This window comes from Mytilus trossulus, chromosome 3 (genome assembly GCF_036588685.1).
Source record: "Mytilus trossulus isolate FHL-02 chromosome 3, PNRI_Mtr1.1.1.hap1, whole genome shotgun sequence".
NCBI classification, from domain to species: Eukaryota; Metazoa; Mollusca; class Bivalvia; order Mytilida; family Mytilidae; genus Mytilus; species Mytilus trossulus.
Window position 1 is genome coordinate 8,140,067 of NC_086375.1, and position 20,288 is coordinate 8,160,354.

Genomic DNA, 20,288 nt, shown 5'->3' on the forward strand with positions numbered 1-20,288 from the left:
ACAAAATGGCGGGTCCCTCCTTAGTTACGCCTGGTCAACTGTGGATTTGACGGCAACTTTTAGCCAATGAAAAAAATTGTTACATTCAAATTGCATTAGAATGTGAGTTTACTAGGTTAAAAAAAAATGTATTGCTTCTCTCAAAAAACACATTGTCTAGTTCCATTTTTTAATTTTTTTGGAGACATTATGCAGAACATGGACTTTGGTCATGTAAATATAAGATTGCAGCATGCTTACTAAAAATAAAGAAAAATTCTATATTGCAATTTAAAAATAGTTTGATTGAGATGTTAAAATTTCAAATTCTTATTACTTCACTTGGACACTGAGTAAATAAGTTTTCTACCTTACTGATAAGAGTATAAATGTTATTTCTAATGTACTTAATTGTTTGTCTTCATGCAAAATATCAAAATATTTTGTCTCTGCTTTGTCATTTTAAATTCAAAGATATATTATTTAATATTTGATCAATTTGGCAATCAAGGTCACATCCAGGCAATGCAATTGTATTTATATTTTGAGACAAAAAAAAATATTAGAACTCTTGACTCATATTTCGTTGCCCTCTTTCAATTTATCGGAGCATGACCTTTCAGTCTTCCTAAAAATCCATGAACTATTCACTACTGGACATTAAACAACCAACCAAAAAATCCGTCTTGACCTTTCAGTCTTAGCTACGAGATATATAAAAAATTGATTATATTATTTGTTTTGCTCAATCATTAATGAAATGCAAACAGTGAAATAATAATTCGCTTTTAGCAGCCAGAAGGGTTCAATTTGGTCAAAATATGCTAAAATACATTGATTATGAATTCCAACCAACATTCAATCAATCTCAACCATTCAGTCTTCATTTTCATCCATGTACTATTTGCCACTGGACTTTAACCAACTAAAAATCATCAATTAATCCTGTCCTTCAGTCTTCCTTAACATGCATGTGATATTTGTCACTGGACATCAACCAACCAACAATTAACAAATCTAGACCATTAAGTCTTTCTTAAAATGTATGTAATATTTGTCACTGGACATAAACCAACCAACAATCAAAAAATTTAGACCAATCAGTCTTCCTTAACATGCATGTGATATTTGTCAATGGACATTAACCATCATCAATCGATCAATCTTGTCCTTTCAGTCTTCCTTAAAATGAATGCAATATTTGCCACTGGACATTCAGCAACAAACAATTAAATAATCTTGTCCTATAGGAACTCAGCTAGTTACAAGTTTTTCCATATCTTTTTGTCTTTTTCTACCTGAAATTTGCGGCTAAGGTCAAACAAATACATGAAATCCATACTTTGACTTATGATTGTTTACTTTTTATACATTATGACTTAGATAGACTCACAGAGGGTTCTCATTGGCCCTTATACCACATTTTCTTATAATTATTTATTCATATTTTCGGTCGCCTATACTAATTTTATAGTTTTACCCCAATAATTTGAATGGACAATTTTGGTTTAAAGCAATATTTTGTATTTAATTTCTTGAGGACAGTACCCTTATACATTGACTATACAATTCAGTAATTTCCCAAGTGTTTTAGTGTTATACCACCAAATCATGGTACGTCACTTCTGGTTGTATACGAAAGTAGGTTTAAAAAATATTCCCTTGAATTTGACTGTTGTAGGTAATTAATCCTACATTTTATTGCAGTGAAACTATTTCTGTGTCATAAACATATGTCTTGGGTATTTCAAAACACCATTATTTTTTATTTGTGATTTCTATAGAAAAATTTGTAATCTTGAGGTTACATGGTGACTAAACCTTGTGCACAGATAGAATAAGGGGAGAAATTTGATTGGTTAACTTCCAATGATGGTTATTTTCTTATATGCAATGAAATGTTATGTGAAATATTTTCTATAGAACTGGACAGGATAAAAGTTTACTCATTCCAAGTATTTCTTTATTTGAAACAAAGATAAATTCTGCACAATTTTTTGAACAGTGCAAATTTAACAAAGACTAATAGGGGAAAATCAATGGTGGTATTACACCTTTAGTGGAAGGGGCCCTTAGGGCCAATGCAAATGGGAATAAAAGTTTGTGAAATGTTTGATTTGGGGAAAATATATTAGTTCATTTATACCAATGAGCATAAAGCTGTGTGCAACTTTGAAGTGGGTTCATGTCCTCAAGAAAAATTGTTTAATAAGGTGCAAAATTCTGCATTCTGAGAAGGAAAAATTTATAATTGCATGAATTACGAACAAGATTCAATAGATTTGAAAACAAAATACCACATAACGACACCAACAAAATCTTGCAACAATGTCTATGCACAATTGGGAATTTAGAGCTGAAAATTTGGAAAGAAAGAGCATATTTCTTTTTGGGACAGGGGCCCAAATTTGGACCGAAATATGAGAGTTGGAAAATCACTGCAATCTGATATATATACATTGTAGTTACATTTAAAAAAATAATCATTTGACCTATCCTCATGAACCCCTACCCAATAAAAGAATAATATGAGCCATGAGACACAGCTCTTACATACCTGCCAACTTTTGAAAATGCCCATGGGGGTTTTAGTGCGCGACAACAATTTCAAAGGTTACAATTCTTTGCGAGGACTATTTTTCGCGTGCTGTTTTGTTGTCCAGAAAAAGTGTCATATTTGTAAGATGAGCTTACATGTCTTTTTCTTAAGTTATTTGCATTATTCTAGTTATTTTATCAGCAGAAAATATGAACATGTAGCTGTAAGACCAGGAATTATTAAGGATACTAAATAGTTGTTGACTTTTCCAATTTAAAATTATACACAAAGAAGGACCTTTATCAGGTTGGGAACAACACCTAGGGATACCCCCTCAATGTTAGGACATTAAAAAACACTTTTAAAGTACAAATGAGCACACATTCACATTATTTGAAGAAACTTTTCCCAAAGAACTATACATCTTATGATCTATCTGGTATTATATGGTCAACACATGTCCAAAAATTTTGATATGTTCTTGGCCCTATATCTTCTTTATATTTAAAATAATGGGACCCTTCATTTAGAAAAGCTGTTCCAAATATAATGTCAGAATTTCCCATTTTTAAGTTAATAAATCTACAGTTGTCTATTGTATTTTTTACAACTGTAAAGAATGACCCCTCCTTGGCTAAGGGTAGCCCCACATTTAAGGGATATCTCATGTTGATGTTGGGGGGGGGGGGGTAGTCCATGTGAAATATAATAAATAGTACATTATACTTTAAATGATTTGGTAATGTAATTGAATACATAAATACATAAAATTGTATTACAGCAATTAGTGAATAAACTACTATTTATTATCTTCACTGTAGTACAGCATCATTGAAGTTTGTCAATCAGCCATGCTTTTATTCTTATTCTGTGTAAGAACCTCCTTGCAGTTGAAAAATCATTTGGCATGTTCACGATTTTGCAACAGAGGAAAACAACACAAGTTCAATATCTAGCATGTTAAAATCATCTTGAGAGAAAACGTTTTTGATTGGCTGATTAATTTGATCATGAGAAACAAACAATTTGATTGGCTGAACACGATTTTCCTCCATTGGACACAGTTCAAAATCGGGAACAACAATATTTTTCGTGTAGATTTTCACCAAATCGTGTTTTAGAGGGTTTTTCAGGAACACGATCGTGCAGTCGTGACAAAGGGTCAAAATCGTGTAGTACACGCCTACATCGTGAAAGTTGGCAGGTATGCTCTTAGGTTGGGTTGCTGTCTCTTTGACACAATTCTGAATTGTATGTACCCGGTAACCCCAGTATACAGTTTAGGGACCTAAGATTTCTGTATGGATAGCTTTCTTATGACATTTACTATACATGCTAAAGGCAAATTGTTGCGGAATTTAAGAATGTTTTCCTCCCAATTGGTCTTACGAAAAATAGGCAATCCCGCATCACGCTTAGACCCCAATGAGACCCACAATGAAGAACTGATATCATTTTTATACAAAAAAGTATAAATCAGCTGAGAATTTAAGAAATTATTGACATCTTATGTAGACTTGGGTCAGTTTAAGTTGATATATGCAAATTTCTATAATATATAATAGCTACCCTTGCTTATTTAAAAAATCAATGTGTTGACCTGGGATCCTAGTTTGATTGTGATGTTGCTTGTTAACATACATACCCTTCTCCTTATATGTGTAAGGAAATATTTGTTGATCAATCAATTATTCACCAAATCGTGTTTTAGAGGGTTTTTCAGGAACACGATCGTGCAATCGCGACAAAGGGTCAAAATCGTGTAGTACACGCCTAAATCGTGAAAGTTGTCAGGTATGCTCTTAGGTTGGGTTGCTGTCTCTTTGACACAATTCTGAATTGTATGTACCCGGTAACCCCAGTATACAGTTTAGGGACCTAAGATTTCTGTATGGATAGCTTTCTTATGACATTTACTATACATGCTAAAGGCAAATTGTTGCAGAATTTAAGAATGTTTTCCTCCCAATTGGTCTTACGAAAAATAGACAATCCCGCATCACGCTTAGACCCCAATGAGACCCACAATGAAGAACTGATATCATTTTTATACAAAAAAGTATAAATCAGCTGAGAATTTAAGAAATTTATTGACATCTTATGTAGACTTGGGTCAGTTTAAGTTGATATATGCAAATTTCTATAATATATAATAGCTACCCTTGCTTATTTAAAAAATCAATGTGTTGACCTGGGATCCTAGTTTGATTGTGATGTTGCTTGTTAACATACATACCCTTCTCCTTATATGTGTAAGGAAATATTTGTTGATCAATCAATTATTTTGAGAACTAGTCATACTCTCTGATTGATGCCTGTCTTTTATATTGTTGCTTAGTATACAAACAAATTTCACAGTGAATCACCCAAAACTTGTGAAAAAAAATCACTAGACACATGATTTTTAACTGAGTCACTTCATTGTGTTACTTTAGTTGTGACTGACTTTGTAGTTTAACATTAAATTCATCATAGATGAATGTCCATTGTCAAATATTACATGCACATTAAGAACATTTATCCTGTCTATGACCAACACTCTGACCCAGATTTTTAGTTAACTAGGTTACAGTCTCTAAGAAGACAAATCCCCTAACAAGGGAGACATTATTTTTAAAAGATATATGACCTTAATCAGCGACCACTTAAGTGAATTCAAATTGGCCAGTGCCCTCCCTAAAGACCACAACCTTTTCATTCTTTAAATAACATTTGTTTAATTTTTCAACTACCAGGTCTCTCTTATTTGTCTGTAGACCCCTCTAGGCACCACTTTTTTTGAGAGTCCTGGCTCCACCACTGTTAATATTAACATTAATACTATGTACAGTAAAACATGTTATTGTGTCAGACATAAAAATACATTTTGACCTTGGCAATAGTACTTTTATTAATTCTGTTTAACTATTTTGAATTGAATTATAACCACAAACTTTAGCACTGGGGTATTTTGAGTAACCATTTGTCTTTTACCTTTCTCTGACACACATTTTCTTATTGGAAAGCTAATATTTAATAGAAAAGAAATACATGTACATCCCTTTCATACATTTATATATGATAGTTGGAATTTTCATTTTACAGAAGCATGTATAGAGTATTTTTTTGTATACACATGTGTATTCCACATTTGAAACCACATTTTACTATACATTGCTATAGGTACCTATCCATTCATACACTAAATAGCACACACCAAATTAATGTACTTTTTATACTGCCCACAAATTTATGATGTGTATAATGAGCTATATCATCCTCTAAATTACACATACTTGGCATTCCAGTAATGTTTTGTTTATTTGCAAACTGTTTAATCAATAAACATTCTCTAAGTACTTTCCTTTTATCAGACCTGTAATTTAAATGCAATCAACATCAATTTTTTTTTTGAATTAAAATAAAAGTAGTCTGCAGTTTTATGCTACGACTTGCTAGAGATCGTAGATCTATATATAGTAACATTTGATACAGAATTAGTAACATTTATTGTTATTTATGTAACATATACAGAGTTCTTCAAGTGCATTAAGTAGCAGAAGACACAATGATAGAGAAATGTGTATTCCCCAGAGGATATTAACCTAATTATCTATATTTTATTGATATATATATATATTTATATGTATGTGTCGAAATGATATGATGGTTTATGATCACCCCTTCAAATGAGTACAATACTGGGGGGAAATGTTGATACCAATCTATGTCCTGAATAAAATTCTCATTATCTTTATGGCTTTCTTGGAAGTTTTAATTTTGATACTCATCCTTTTTCTTGTTTTCAATTTTCTTCTATTAAATGTCTTTTTTAAAAGTGTTTTTATTTAAGCAAACTGATAACATCATCATGTACATGAGTTTGTGGTCAGGTCTTGGGTACTTTTCTTATGACTTAAATACATAGTTTTTGTGTAATAAACAAATCACTTTGATACAATTTCAGAAAACAAGTTGTTTTTAAGGTTTGAGCATAGGCCAATAGAAGTTATTACTCCCAGTCTCCTGGTTGTGTTTTTTTGAGACATCTGTGAAAATCCTGTTCAATTATTTGGTTTACATTGTTTTCCTTAGAAATATTGAATACTGTGGATTCATTTGTTATACGTAATGGGTACCATTTCTATGGTATGACTTTGATAGGGGAAAAATGATATTTCCAAGGATATTGATTAGATAGTTTCACAATGTCAACATACAATGTACAAATATTAAAAAGAAGTTGTGGTATTATTGCCAATAAGACAACTGTCCACAAGAGACCAAAATGACACAGAAATTAACAGTTATAGGTCACCATATGGCCTTCAACAATGAGCAAAGCCCATACGTCATAGCCAGCTATAAAAGGCCCTGAAATGACAATGTAAAACAATTCAGACAAGAAAACAAATGGCCTTATTGATGTAGTCTGTTTTGGCTGAAATTCTGCAGATATTGAAAATATTGAAGGCCATATGTTGCCCTCTAGATATAATCTGGTTATCTGTCAGTCTGTATTGTTGGGTAGCTGTTTCATTGACGTTTGCCATGAATATTCTTTATTCAGATAAAATAGAGAAAACCATAGAAACCATCCTCTAGATGCTTGACCATCCTACTGATGCTTAGATTATCTAAAACATTCTATTGATTTTAATGTAAAAACGTTCCAATTATCACTTTCTATGTCATACTATGATTAAGTGATACATAACTACATGTATATACCACATGTTTACTACCAGTGATTAATACAGGATGTCCAATATTAAATCACGATCGTGTATTATTATCTTCACACTAAAATTATCACTTCCTAATTTTTTTTCAATTTTAAGTTTTCAGGGAAAATCCCATTTCTGTTGTAAATATAATACCCAGATATCTGTATAGATGTGTCAAGGCTGTTAGAATTTACTAGATCTGTCTTTGTATGACATATCTTAAAAATGTTTGTCTGAAACATTGAATTGAATGTTCCTGATCTTTTGGTTACATTCATCATTCCTTTGGCCATTTGCAAAAAGATTTTGGATGGTAGAGCAATGTCAGGACTAACTGTTTCCTCCTTTGTAAATTATAAAACATAGAAATCTTTCAATGGTCCTTGTCTACTTGACTTCTAACTTATCTACAAACCACTGATCTTACTTAATTTTTCCAGTCTGATGAATTCTGAATGCATAACATGGTAAATAATGTTAATGTCTGTGTTACATATGAATTGGAATAAAAATCTATAATGGTTTTATTCATGACCTACTTTTTATATTTGAGTGACTTTGAATAAATAAATCACCATGAATAAAAAGATAACCACTGCATGCATTATTGAACAAAGAGCCACTTATTAGTTTATTGGTTTGTTTTACATTTTTCTATGTACATGTATGTTCCACTTTTGGTATGAGTGCCAATGAGACAACTGTCCATCCAAGTCACAATTTATAAAAGTGAACCATTATACGTCAAGATACAGTGTCAACACGAAGCCTAAGTTCACATCAAACAGCAAGCTATAAAGGGTCCCAAAACATTACTAGTGTAAAATCATTCAAACATTAAAAACCAATGGTCTAATCCATATAAAGAATGAGAAAGAGAAACACTTATGAACAACATAAACAAACGACAACTACTGTACATCAGATTCCTGACTTAGGACATGTGCAAACAATTGCAGTGGAATAATCAAGTTCCCATTGATATGATCTTTCTAATTTTAATGCCAAGTTATAGTTTTGACCCCAATTTTATGGTCCACTCAACATAGAAAATGATAGTAGAGTGGAGCATCCATGTACTGTGTTCACATTCTTGTTTGGATTCCCTTTTCCAGAAATGCTTATTGGTATAATATCAGGATACATTATGTCAGTCATGTTTTCTCATTACAGGCTTGTTATGTAGTATAGTATAATTTTATATAATTCAGGTCACAATACCCTATTTTGCATGAAGACTTTGCTGACCTTACCTTGACCTATAAAGGTTTACTTTTATAAATTGTGACTAGAATGAAGAGTTGTCTCATTAGAACTCATACCACATCTTCCTATATCTATATGCTAAATGGAAATTTATTAAACAAAATCTTTCAATTTTTTCAGCTTCTTTTTCAGAGCCACCAAAAGAAAGAGTGTTCAAAGAGAAGGAAGGACTTCTTAATCGACGACGTGGTGCCATGCGCCGCAGAGTTCACCAAATCAATGGGCACAAATTTATGTCAACACTATTTAGACAACCAACATTTTGCTCATTATGTAGAGATTTCATATGGTAAGCAATGATAAATATAGAAATAATGTCATTACGAATAAAAGAATAATACCTTATTCAGTATACACAAGGTTATTCACTTGAAGATCACTCTTTCACCATCTTTACAATTAAGGAATATTAAATGATTAGTAGTTGACCTCAGTATTCTACCCAGGTATTTCATTTAGCATCCTGGTAAACATTGAAATACCATCTTGTTTCTTAGAATTAAAGAATCACATCTGAAAACTAACTTCAGATAGCATCACATTTAAGATTATAGCCTTGAGAGAACACACTGTATCCTAGATTTCGCAGCCTGCTGAACATGGAAATGTGAGTGAGCAGGACATGGTGACCTATGGACACATATTCTTACTCATTTCTTAAAAAAGCATTTAAAGCACATCAGAAAAAGCCAATTGAAATGCAATATTTTAAAGATATAAAAAAACTTATGTTGAGCCAAGAAAAATATTTTACCTGTTTTGATATCTTGTCAAATTTAAGATTTAAATTATATCATGTTTTTTTTATAAGTACAGGTACTGCATGAAACTTGTACATGTTATATAAATAGTGATTATTGTTGAGCAAATATTCATTCAGAAATTAGGCCTTAGTCAGAACTTTTATCATGTTTATGTGGTTAAAATGGAATATGTAAAAAAATTCAAATGGTTCATCTGAGACGAGTGTTGTATAACATGTACTTGTAAATTAAACTCGCTCTGAAGACATAGATTTAAAGTTTATTTAAAATTGAATAAAATATGCATTTAGTATGAAGATTTATCCAGTTTTAAATTTTTTTTTGTGAATGAGAAAATACATTGTATAAGGTTGAACGTTCAGATCACCATAAGTTGGGAGTGGTTAATAATATGGAACATAGTAGAGAGCATAGCTAAGCATAAATAGGTACTAGTCATTTTCTTCTACTAGAAATGTATTACTTTAAGGTGTAGTAGTCAGGGATCTCAATGAATGAAAATTTAACATTGGAGAACTTTCACATGACAAAAATATACCATATTCTGTCTTTTTTCTTCCAAATTTTTTACATTTTTAATGTTGGATGATAAAATGTATTAAAAAAATATCTTATTGTATAATTGCAGGGGTCTATGGAAACAGGGGTATCAGTGTCAAGGTAAGTTATTTAGACTTTTTAAGGTCAAGTCAAAGAAATTAAAGATTGAAGATAATGTAAATACATGTTGATCTATGAAAGTTAAATTAAACAAGTTGATAAATCTGTTGAAATAAACCAGCATACAAAAAATATACAACACAAGATATATCTGAATATGCTTTATTTGCACTCTGAATTAAGTGTAATATGTACTGTTTTATGAAGGATGGACTTTAAGAGCACTTTTTGAACTCCGATAAATGAAAAACTAATATATATGCTATTTATCATGTTTATCATGTTTATGGAATCAGTGTAAAAGATAAGAAGTCCTTTACCTTTTGAATTTGAAAATGAAGTCTTCTCTCCGAATAAACTTTTCATGGACCTCAAAACTGATTTATTTTGCAGTTATATATGCCTTTCATATATGACTTTTTATGTACTATAATTAGATTTGTAGCAATCTTGTTCTATTTTTAGTGTGCACATGTGTTGTTCATAAGAGATGTCACAGTCAAGTTGTCACCAAATGTCCCGGTTCTAAACAAGTACAGAATGATGAAGTAGTAAGTATTAACAACAATATGACCATCATCGTCTCGTTCCCCTCCCCATCCCATCAACTGACCACATTCTGTCACATGGTCAAGTTGTCACTAAATGTCCCGGTTCTAAACAAGAACAGAATGATGAAGTAGTAAGTACTTACAACACTAATATTATGGGGTACTAATGGTACTGATTTGCTCATAGTTGATGGTGGTACAGTGAGGAGGGATTAGACCTTTATTGGGACTCTGGGATCGGGTGTTTTTAAGCTCAGGATTTGGGGATTGACCCTTTCGGGATCCAGGAATTCTTTTTTCCAATTTTGGGACCTCAGGATTTCGTGATTTTAAGCTCGGGATTTCTGGATCAGGACCCCTCCTACCCCCTCTAGACAGTGGCTATAGTTTTAAAATATTCTTGTATAATCTTTGATGGATACTTGTCTCATTGGTAATCATACAAAATTCTCATTATTTTTATTATCCCCTGTCTGTCGATCTGTACATCTGGAAATTCTGAATCTTTCATATCCATTCTCTAACTTTAGTTTGACTCAACGAAACATAATGAATCTTGAACACAATGATTATTACCACAAAACACAGATTAAGTTTGAATTGTGATGGCAAGCATTATATGCCAACAGGGGCATCATGTATGTCCCATGCATGGATAAATCCTCCATTTAGTTCATTACACAGATAACCAAACAACATTTGGTAGAGGGAATATTTGATAATTGTAACAACCTATAAGGGTCACTCACAATTGGGACTACCTAAGACGTTAAAATTATGCTAAGTATATTCTTAAAAAAGTAAGTGATTTGAAATTAGAATAACTAAAAATAAACGGTGTTAGGGTTGACCTTGAAACACAATTAGGACAATGTGATTTAAAATTACTTCAAAAATATAAATAATGGAAAATTGATTACTTTGATACTGTTCTATTTTGAGATGTCATTTGCTAAAATATTATACTTTATATTTGCAGGTTTCTGGTCAAAGATTTAGTATAAACGTGCCACATAGGTTCAATATACACAATTATAAACGGCCAACATTCTGTGATCATTGCGGATCTTTGTTGTATGGGTTAATTAGGCAAGGATTACAATGTGAAGGTAAGGTACACCACAGATACACTTTATATTGCTAGAACTGGTAAGTTATATTTTTTGTAAAGATGAGATAGGCATATGGAGTCAGTTTTTTTCACACAAAAACTGACTATTATTAAAGATTGATTGTAAGACATGAATAATTCAATATACTTACTTATTATATATGTTTTGTTATTTTTTATTTATTTTTTTAATTTTCGAAATACATTTTAAATGTATCAAAGCTGTCCTTTTATGTATGTATTAGATGTTTGTTTTAATGATAGTGTCTCATAAGTCGTTTTCGGCTGGCATCCTTTTACATAAATGTTGGGTTCTTATGACTTTATGTGTATATATATATATTGATATTGTAATGGATGGTGACACTTTAATAAAATAAATCTTATCTTAACTTATCTTACGACCAATCTTAGTCGTAAGTTTCTTAGTGTAACCGACCCCTATATTTTCCATTGTTTATATTGTTATTGTGTTATAAAATTGATCTGATGGAACTTGAGGTAGTTTGTGGATAAATTTTTGAAGGTAATATTTCAGCCAATTATGTAAAAATAGGTCCTAACGATTTTTATCTCCAGGACCACCCTACATCAAATCCTACATTTTAAAAGTTTTCTATTTCATTGTAAAGGTTATATGTCCTACATGTTTGGGTTAAACGGCCACACCACAATTTGAATGCATATATGAATTATACCTTTTTTGTCAGGGAAACCGGCAAAAATTACATTATTATTAACGGTCTGAACTATTACCAATGACCGAGACATTTTGTACCTTTTAAGAAAAACTTCTTTATGATTTGACCCGGTTTTAGGTGATGTTCCAATACCCGGAATGTGAGTAAGGTAATAATGAAACTAACCTGTGCTTTTAAGGTCATATATTTGTTTGTTGAGAAATAAGGTAATGGGTACTGTAAACTCTAGGATGGTTAAGGCAAGTTAACTTAATAATGCAGGTGTGATAGTCTGGTAATAATATTGTCTGTTTTAATTATTGATTTATTGATTTTGATATCTTTGGTGTGAATGTGTGGAAAGTTGTCTTTTGTTAAGCAGAAATTTAAAAAATAAACCAAGCTGTATAATATAGTAAACATTCATACAGCATGTCTTGCAGTGTGTTTGTCAGAAAAACTTAATGATATGCAGGATACCCAAATAATTTTAACCTCTTTGCAATATTTTTTTTGGGCGAGTGTAAAAATTACGTCACTGGCCCAAAATGCATATTGGTGGCCCAATTATATTACTCAAATGTTTTTACGTGTCGAGCCATAAAAAATGACAAAAAAGCAATAAATATACGGTAGATGTTCTCAAATCCTTAATCAAACCTTCCTGATACATAAACCTAAAAATAAGTAGAGAGAGGAAAGGCGTTTCGGTAGCATAGTGAGTTCATGCTATCACTGAGGAAATATTTCTGTTGCGTTTAAAATTAAACAAGTTTCTGCGAATTGATCTAAAAATAGCACAGGGAATTTCCGCGATATTCTATTCAATCAGTCATTTCAATAGGTATCTGAAAAGTGTCAATGCAAAAGAAAATAAAAAGACATTCTATAAACAAATTATTTTCTTATGTCACTGCCACATGCACTTGTTTTTGTCCTTGGGGGGTTTAACTATCCACACTCTTTTGAAAAATATTTTGACGGCTTCTTGGATGTATCTGTGTATGCCAGAGTTCTTTTCATAATTCACTTTGCCCTTGTTTGGTTTAATGTGGGTCAGATGGGGTTTTACTGTCAATGACTGTTGCTAGCCTATATAAAACACCTATAGTTTAGCGACCATCATTGTCAGTAAAACTATTTTTGACCCACTATTAACAAGCACATTGTTACGATGCGTTTGTATACGCCATATTGATATTTTAATGCACTTGCACATTTTAACAATGTGACCAGGGGATTTCCTAAAATGGGTGTTCCGAAGTTGGGTAGGTTTATTATAGGAGTACAATACATTTTGAGAATGATAATACACTCGCCCAATGATTTATTTTTGGGCCAGTTACTATCCATCTTTTGACAATTTCTAATCGCCCAATCAAGGTTCTGGTCGCATTTGGCAACCAGGCGACTGGCTCAGCCTGAGTCCAACACTGGAACTTAATGATATGTTGATTTTTTTAATGCAAAAAGTTAATATTTAGAACAGGTGACAGTGGCTGAGTGGCTATTAATATTTTTCTTTGGAATTAACTTTCCTGTGATTTATATTCTGTTTTTTACTTTATTCTGAAATAGCAAATGTTACTACTTTTTACATAAATTATTATAATGTGGATTAATTATTATTTGTGGATACTAATTTATATGAATTATATACATATATGTCAACCACACAAGTCAATAAAATACATATTTGCTGAAACTACAAAAATAAATTCCCATGAAAATAACAATGTTCTTCAGGTTTGGAAATTGGTACCCACCTTATGAGACAAGGGCATTAAGTGTTTTTCGGAACTGCCCCTCTTTATATCTATCTCATTGTCGAAGCTTTAGCATTCATATTCTCACACATATTCTTCTTTAAATTTAATTGCTAGTACCAAACAAAAATTTGAAATAATTTTAATGCTTTTAAAATACCAAACAGAAATCTGTGATTCTGCACATGGCTCATATATTTCTTGAAGATTCTCTTTTTTCCCCATAGGAAAGGTTAATATGGCCACTGTAAGTCTTGGCTCCATGTTGGGGAGATAATAAATTCCTCAAAATTCAATAAGTACTTTAAGAATTTATTACTATAAATCTCATACTTTGTCCTGCTTTTCAGAGAAAACAACATCCTTACAAAGAGTTGATTCAGTGTAATCAACTAAATACCAATAAATAATGCATAAACTTTATTATATACATGTACATACATGTACTTTACTAAATCATTTCCTATTTCCTGGTTTACTGTTAAACATCTGGAACAATATGACTTCAGTTGTAAGGTTGAAAAACAAATTAGGGAAAATTATGTAAGATGAATATAAAGAAACTGATTTTACCGATGAAGGAAGGATTAAGGATAAATCTCCTTACAAGTTACTTCCTTAATTATTTCCCGTTTAAAGAAGAAAATAATTATATCCTGATTGTTTTTTTGTCTGATTACACAATTCCCATATTCCCCTGCTTTATAGTGAAGCATGGATATAGTTATTGTTGTAATCCACTCCAAGGTTTAGCTATGTTTCAGTCCCTCCATAAAAAGATGTTGCATTTTCACAGCAACTACAAACCAGATCGCTAGAGCAGTCCCTCTGTCCTATAAGAAAATGTAACATATTTCTTAAAAACTATAAACCACCTGATTGATTGTTATTAGCTTTATGAAAGCATCATTAAGGTCAAGGTTCAACTTCTATAGATTTGCATTACAATGCTATAAAGAGGGTCATGGATTGTTGATAAGTTAAAACATAATATTAAACTCTTTTATTTTGTTGTAGAAACTAGAAACTATTGTCGTTTACAAGATACCCATAACCAGTTCGTCCCAGGTGACCTTCAGGTCACTTAGAAAAGCCTTTAAAGGACACTTGGTTATTAGTTTGTCATTCAGGTCACTTATAAAAGCCTTTATAATATCAGAAACATGTCAGGACTATAACTTAATGCTAATCTATCCAATGTACAGACTGTACTCCAGACCCATTGTTTTACTCTTTGGTATTTTGTTAATTAGATATTTGATACAGTAATCGTTAATAGATTTGGAATACGATGGTGTGTGGGAAGCCTTGCAGGTGCTTTGGATGATATTGAACTATGTCACAATTTAATGTCACCTTAAAAAAATTAGAATAACTATTGGTGAACCCTTGACATTCAGAATTCATTTATTGAACAATAGAAAAAGCAAAGGTCATGTTATGGATACTATCACATTTTGATATGACTTGCAAACTATTAGATTAAACTAGAAAATAAATATTGAGGTTAATTATTGAATTTTATAACCTAGTTTATAAAAGAAGTTCCAAAACTTATCTGACACATTATTATAGATATTTTAATTTATTTAGAATGTCCTTGGCATAAAGTCATTGTATCTACATTAGATATATGAAAATAAGTGTGGTATGATTGCCAATGAGACAACTCTCGACAAGAGAGAGACCAAATGATGTACAAGTTAATATCTTGAAAAGAACAGTCAAGATCTGTACTGGATACTTTATCTTTATAAACTTGCAAACACAATAGAATAAAACTGGAGCTCACCTTTGAAAGTTTATAACTTTGATAAAAAAAAGAAAGATTTTATGGATGGACTTACAGTTACATAAAACTGGCATGTTTCATTTGTGCCTATCGATATTAGTTCAAATGTTTTTAGAAAATTCCTCATGGTCAGACTTTTTGTAAAAGTTTTGAAAATATCTCTTTTCTATCCCTTTTTGGCTGAACTACACATCCTGTTAGGTTTTGACATTTCCCCCCTATTATTTTTTGAGACTTTCCCCTTGCAGCAACAACACAGAAGACCTCATATGTTTTGAGAATGCCCCTAGCATTATGACATTTTATCCGACCTATATATCCATTTAGGTTTTGAGATGTCCCCTAGTATTGTGACAGATGTCGGTGACTGTGACAAATCAATGAAATATAGGTTAAATCAATCTTAATGGATAGCATAATCTGATTTGAAAGATGTGGTTATTGTTCATTGCTTAGCATTACTAGGATGGAAAATTTGATTTTAATTTTGATTAAAAGTTTAATTTGTTCTAGTCTGCCTAAAATTTTGTTTTAGTATTTTAGCATTTTGAAATTTAATTCATTTTTATATTGCAGATTGTGTTAAAGTGCATATATTCTTAATTCATTGATATTTTTTGTATTTAAAAATTGATGAATGGTAGGCACTTGTGGTTTCAAAATTTACTTAATAGAAAATCAATGCTGAAGTGGTGTATTTCATATTAAGGAAATGTGTCATTCATGTTTCATGATTCTTGGTAGGGTAGCACAGACAGTGCAAAACCAGCATATAAATTGGCAATATTGGGAGCGAGGCAGGTGTCATGCTGGGAAAAGTGGGAGCCTGTTTTGTCAAATCACTGCTCCTTTAGCCTCTACCCAGATCCCTGTAACCAGTGGTTGATCCAGCCATTTGAAAAAAGTTCGTTCCAACTATAAGTCCCCATTCAAATACATTGATCGTCCCCCCCTGGAAGAACCTCCACTGCCTGTAACTGCACAGACAGATTGTACTCTATATGTGAAAGTTTTGCATTTGATATTTTTGAATTTTGGCGGATTTTACTCTTGAGAGGGGTCTCATTGGGGGGTTCCGATCCCGGATCCCGCTTACACTATGTACGTAAGCAATTCTCATTGTTTTGTCATTTCCCGGGTCCCGTAAGACCTCATTTCCTGTTTTCACGACACAATAATTTGACTTTCACGTTTCACGCTTACAAAAAATCGTCAATTCCGCGTCACGCTTAGACCCCAATGAGACCCACTTGAGAAATATAGTCACCTTTTCAGCAAAGTACAAAAGAATCGATCAATTTTGTTTTACCATCTCCAACTAGAGCTATCAGTCTGTTTCTCCCTTTCTGCGTTATACCTTGTATGGCTTGTATACAGATTCCTTATGTTTTGAAGTTTCGGTCATTTATATCTCCAATGTCTTTGACCTCATGGTTCAGCTGCTGCTTACAAAAATACTGATTATGTAGAAAATGTAATGAGTTAGTTTTTCATCTTTGCCAAATATAATTTTTTGTGTTCTTATTTTTCAGTATGTAAAGTTAATTGTCACAAGCGATGTAAAAAGAATATAGCTAACACATGTGGTATTAATACACGAGAAATGTCAGTACGTTTAAAGGACCTCGGCATTATAAGTGACATTAATTCTCGGAAAAAGGTTAGTCTTATTTTTTATACTCATTGATATTGGTTTCTTTTTTCAGTATGTAAAATTAATGTTCACAAACGATGTCAAAAGAATGTAGCAAACAATTGTGGTATAAATACACGAGAAATGGCGGAGATATTGTCCGAGCTAGGCATAACCACTGATAAACATGGCACTAAGAAAAAGGTTAGTTTGTGTGTTGTTCAAAGCACTTTTTGGTTCTTTTTTCTCCAGTTGCAAGTGTATTTATTGTCATGTAACTTCCAAACTATCCTGTCTTTTCCTTATTACACTTCAGTCTTCTTTTTTTTCTTTATTTTTGTAATCCTCGTGCAATGTTATTGATTTTTTGGTAATTCTACACTTTTTTTTTTATTTGAATATATATATTAAATTCTTATATTGTGTTTAGCAATGAATAGCAAATGTTGTAAAAGTGTCAATTATTTTCTTTTATTTGTTTATTATAAATGTTTATTATGAAAATATTAATTAATAAAAAGACACCTTGCTTTACTCTGACCAAAGAAAATTAATCATAAGATAGATGATTTTAAACCTTATTGATTCAAGAATATGACAAGAAAAAAGAAAAGGGGTTTTAGTTTGTTAATGTAAAAGAGATAGAAACTCAACATTTAACTTTTTATTAGCAAATGATAAAGGTCCCTTGCTCCTCCTGGGTCAATTTCAGGTCAGAGTATTAATATTCCAAAATTAACTGTTAAGGGGGGAAATAAGTTTACAAAAACAAGGCTTTAAATAAGATGACTATTTATATAGAACCAGGTTATATTAAAAACAGTAAAAGAACTCACCTCAAGTATGGCAGTAAAGGTAAATTCTAACTCGTATTATCTTTGCTAAAAATAGCTTTCAGCTTTTCCTAAAATGGCTAAATTTACCTTGGATTGAATTCAACAATTGTTTTGAAGCAACTGAAATTGGCGCTTAGATTTTCTACAAGCATAAAGGTTTTGGTCAGTTTGAAACATTTTACGAGGTTATCATGTTTTCATCCCAATCTGGTAAAGGGAAAAGGACTTTTATTCCTGAAATTTTGCACAATGTACTGTGGATTCATTAATATTCGTTGGATACCAATTTTCATGGATTCCGTGACCACAAATTTAAATGGTCAACGAATTACAATTTTTTTAAAGGTATGTATGCAGACTTTGGCATAACCACGAAATTTAATATTCACGAAAGTGCAACTTTTTCTAAATCCACAAAAATTGGAACCCCCGAAAATAAATGAATCCACAGTATTTTGCATAATCCTGATCAACCTTGGAAAAGGAAGATGTATTGTGGGCCTATTTTAATGGAATATTTGGTGTACAATCAATTACATGCTATTAAAATCGATATCATATATTAAGATGATTTCAATCAGTCCAAATGTATGGTCTCAATTATTAACTATGTTGTACTTTTCTAAAGAAGTCAACACCAGAAAGGAACATACAAATTAGCAAGGTTGATAATTATGTTTTATTTAATTTTTAAAAAGTTTATTTGCAAACCCAGAAAACTTGGGCACTTTTTCTATGCATGTAACAGTTGTCTCAGGATTTTTAACCCCAATTTATCATCATCATGAAATAATGCTAAAAAGGGGGGAGGAGTTTAGGAGAGTGCAAAAAAGACCATGCTTACCTCACATCGGAAGGATATTTAAAGGAAGGTTTGTAAATATTGAACAAATGGTGAGAAGTTAGGGTTGAGAGTTGACATCTATGCATGTGTTTCTCGCTAATGAACTTAGCTGATGGCCACCTCTGGGTGCAGGAGTTTCATGCTGTACTGAAGACTCATTGGTGGCCATCTCCTGTCATCTACTCTTTGGTTGTTGTTTCTTTGACACATTCCACACTACAATTCTCAATTTTATTGCTTCAGTACAAGTTCTGGTTCTGTAAACTAACATGTTTTTCATTGCTGCCACTATAGATTGAACTCTTTACCAGCAGAATAGCTGATCTTGTCTAACATACATACTCTCTTTATACTGCGCTTATTCTTTATTGCAATTAAGTGCTGTGAATTTACATTTGTATTTTACTGCTAGCTTCTTTACAAATGCTGGTTTGGTATTAAAAAAGTCATAATTTACATTTGTTAAGAGTTTTATTGGAACATAGGGATAACATAATTTGTGTGTGTGTCTGTGTGTCTGTTATTGAAGCTGGTTTAATGACAGACAGATTATGTAAAGACATTGATTATTGTGATATATGATGTGTAACTTTTATTTATGTTTCTTACACGAATTACTTCAGGTTTGTTGAATATTATAAATTCAGACATTATTCCAATGTTTTAATTAATGTGAAAATTGCAACAGAAGAAGTTTTATAATAAAAAAAAATTAATAATATCACTAGCGATTTTAATTTATAAAATTAGCTATCGGATTAATTAGATTTTGCCTTTTTGCCAGAGTTGATGTTTGCCATAATTGTAAATGCAAGTTTTAATTTCTGAGTTTACAGGAACTTGGAAATGTATTTAAAGTTCATGAATATAGAAATAAATATGAATACATTGTTTTCTTTACTGTTTATAGTTTACATGCTGTTTATTTAGTAAATTTTCATGGTGTATTTTCATTCGATGACTTTGAAACCATAGAAATTAAATATTTACAAATCAGATATATGATATAGCATTTATCTTCAATTTAATTTCTTAATACATTATGTTTTAAAAGAATGCAATTTTAACGAGATCTACCAAAAAATATAAAAATTGTAAATTAAGCATTATTGTTGTTTATCATGTTTATCATGTTAATCATGTTTATCATGTTTATTGGCT

The 20,288-nt window shown here is 31.7% G+C and overlaps 1 protein-coding gene across 5 annotated transcripts in view; it reads left to right on the top strand.

The window, feature by feature from the left end:
- The window catches only part of LOC134710086 (calcium-independent protein kinase C-like), a 32,150-nt gene that overhangs the window by 3,052 nt on the left and 8,810 nt on the right, over positions 1–20,288 (top strand). Inside the window, exons 3-8 of one of the 5 annotated variants that reach the window (XM_063570270.1) lie at positions 8,611–8,779; positions 9,883–9,914; positions 10,380–10,465; positions 11,445–11,574; positions 17,347–17,474; positions 18,249–18,302. In XM_063570270.1, coding sequence (XP_063426340.1) covers positions 8,611–8,779; positions 9,883–9,914; positions 10,380–10,465; positions 11,445–11,574; positions 17,347–17,474; positions 18,249–18,302 — 599 coding nt within the window. Of the gene's footprint in view, positions 1–8,610; positions 8,780–9,882; positions 9,915–10,379; positions 10,466–11,444; positions 11,575–17,346; positions 17,475–17,520; positions 17,652–18,248; positions 18,303–20,288 lie in introns of all 5 variants that reach the window. The other 4 variants (XM_063570269.1, XM_063570271.1, XM_063570273.1 and 1 more) reach the window with 4 other exon arrangements.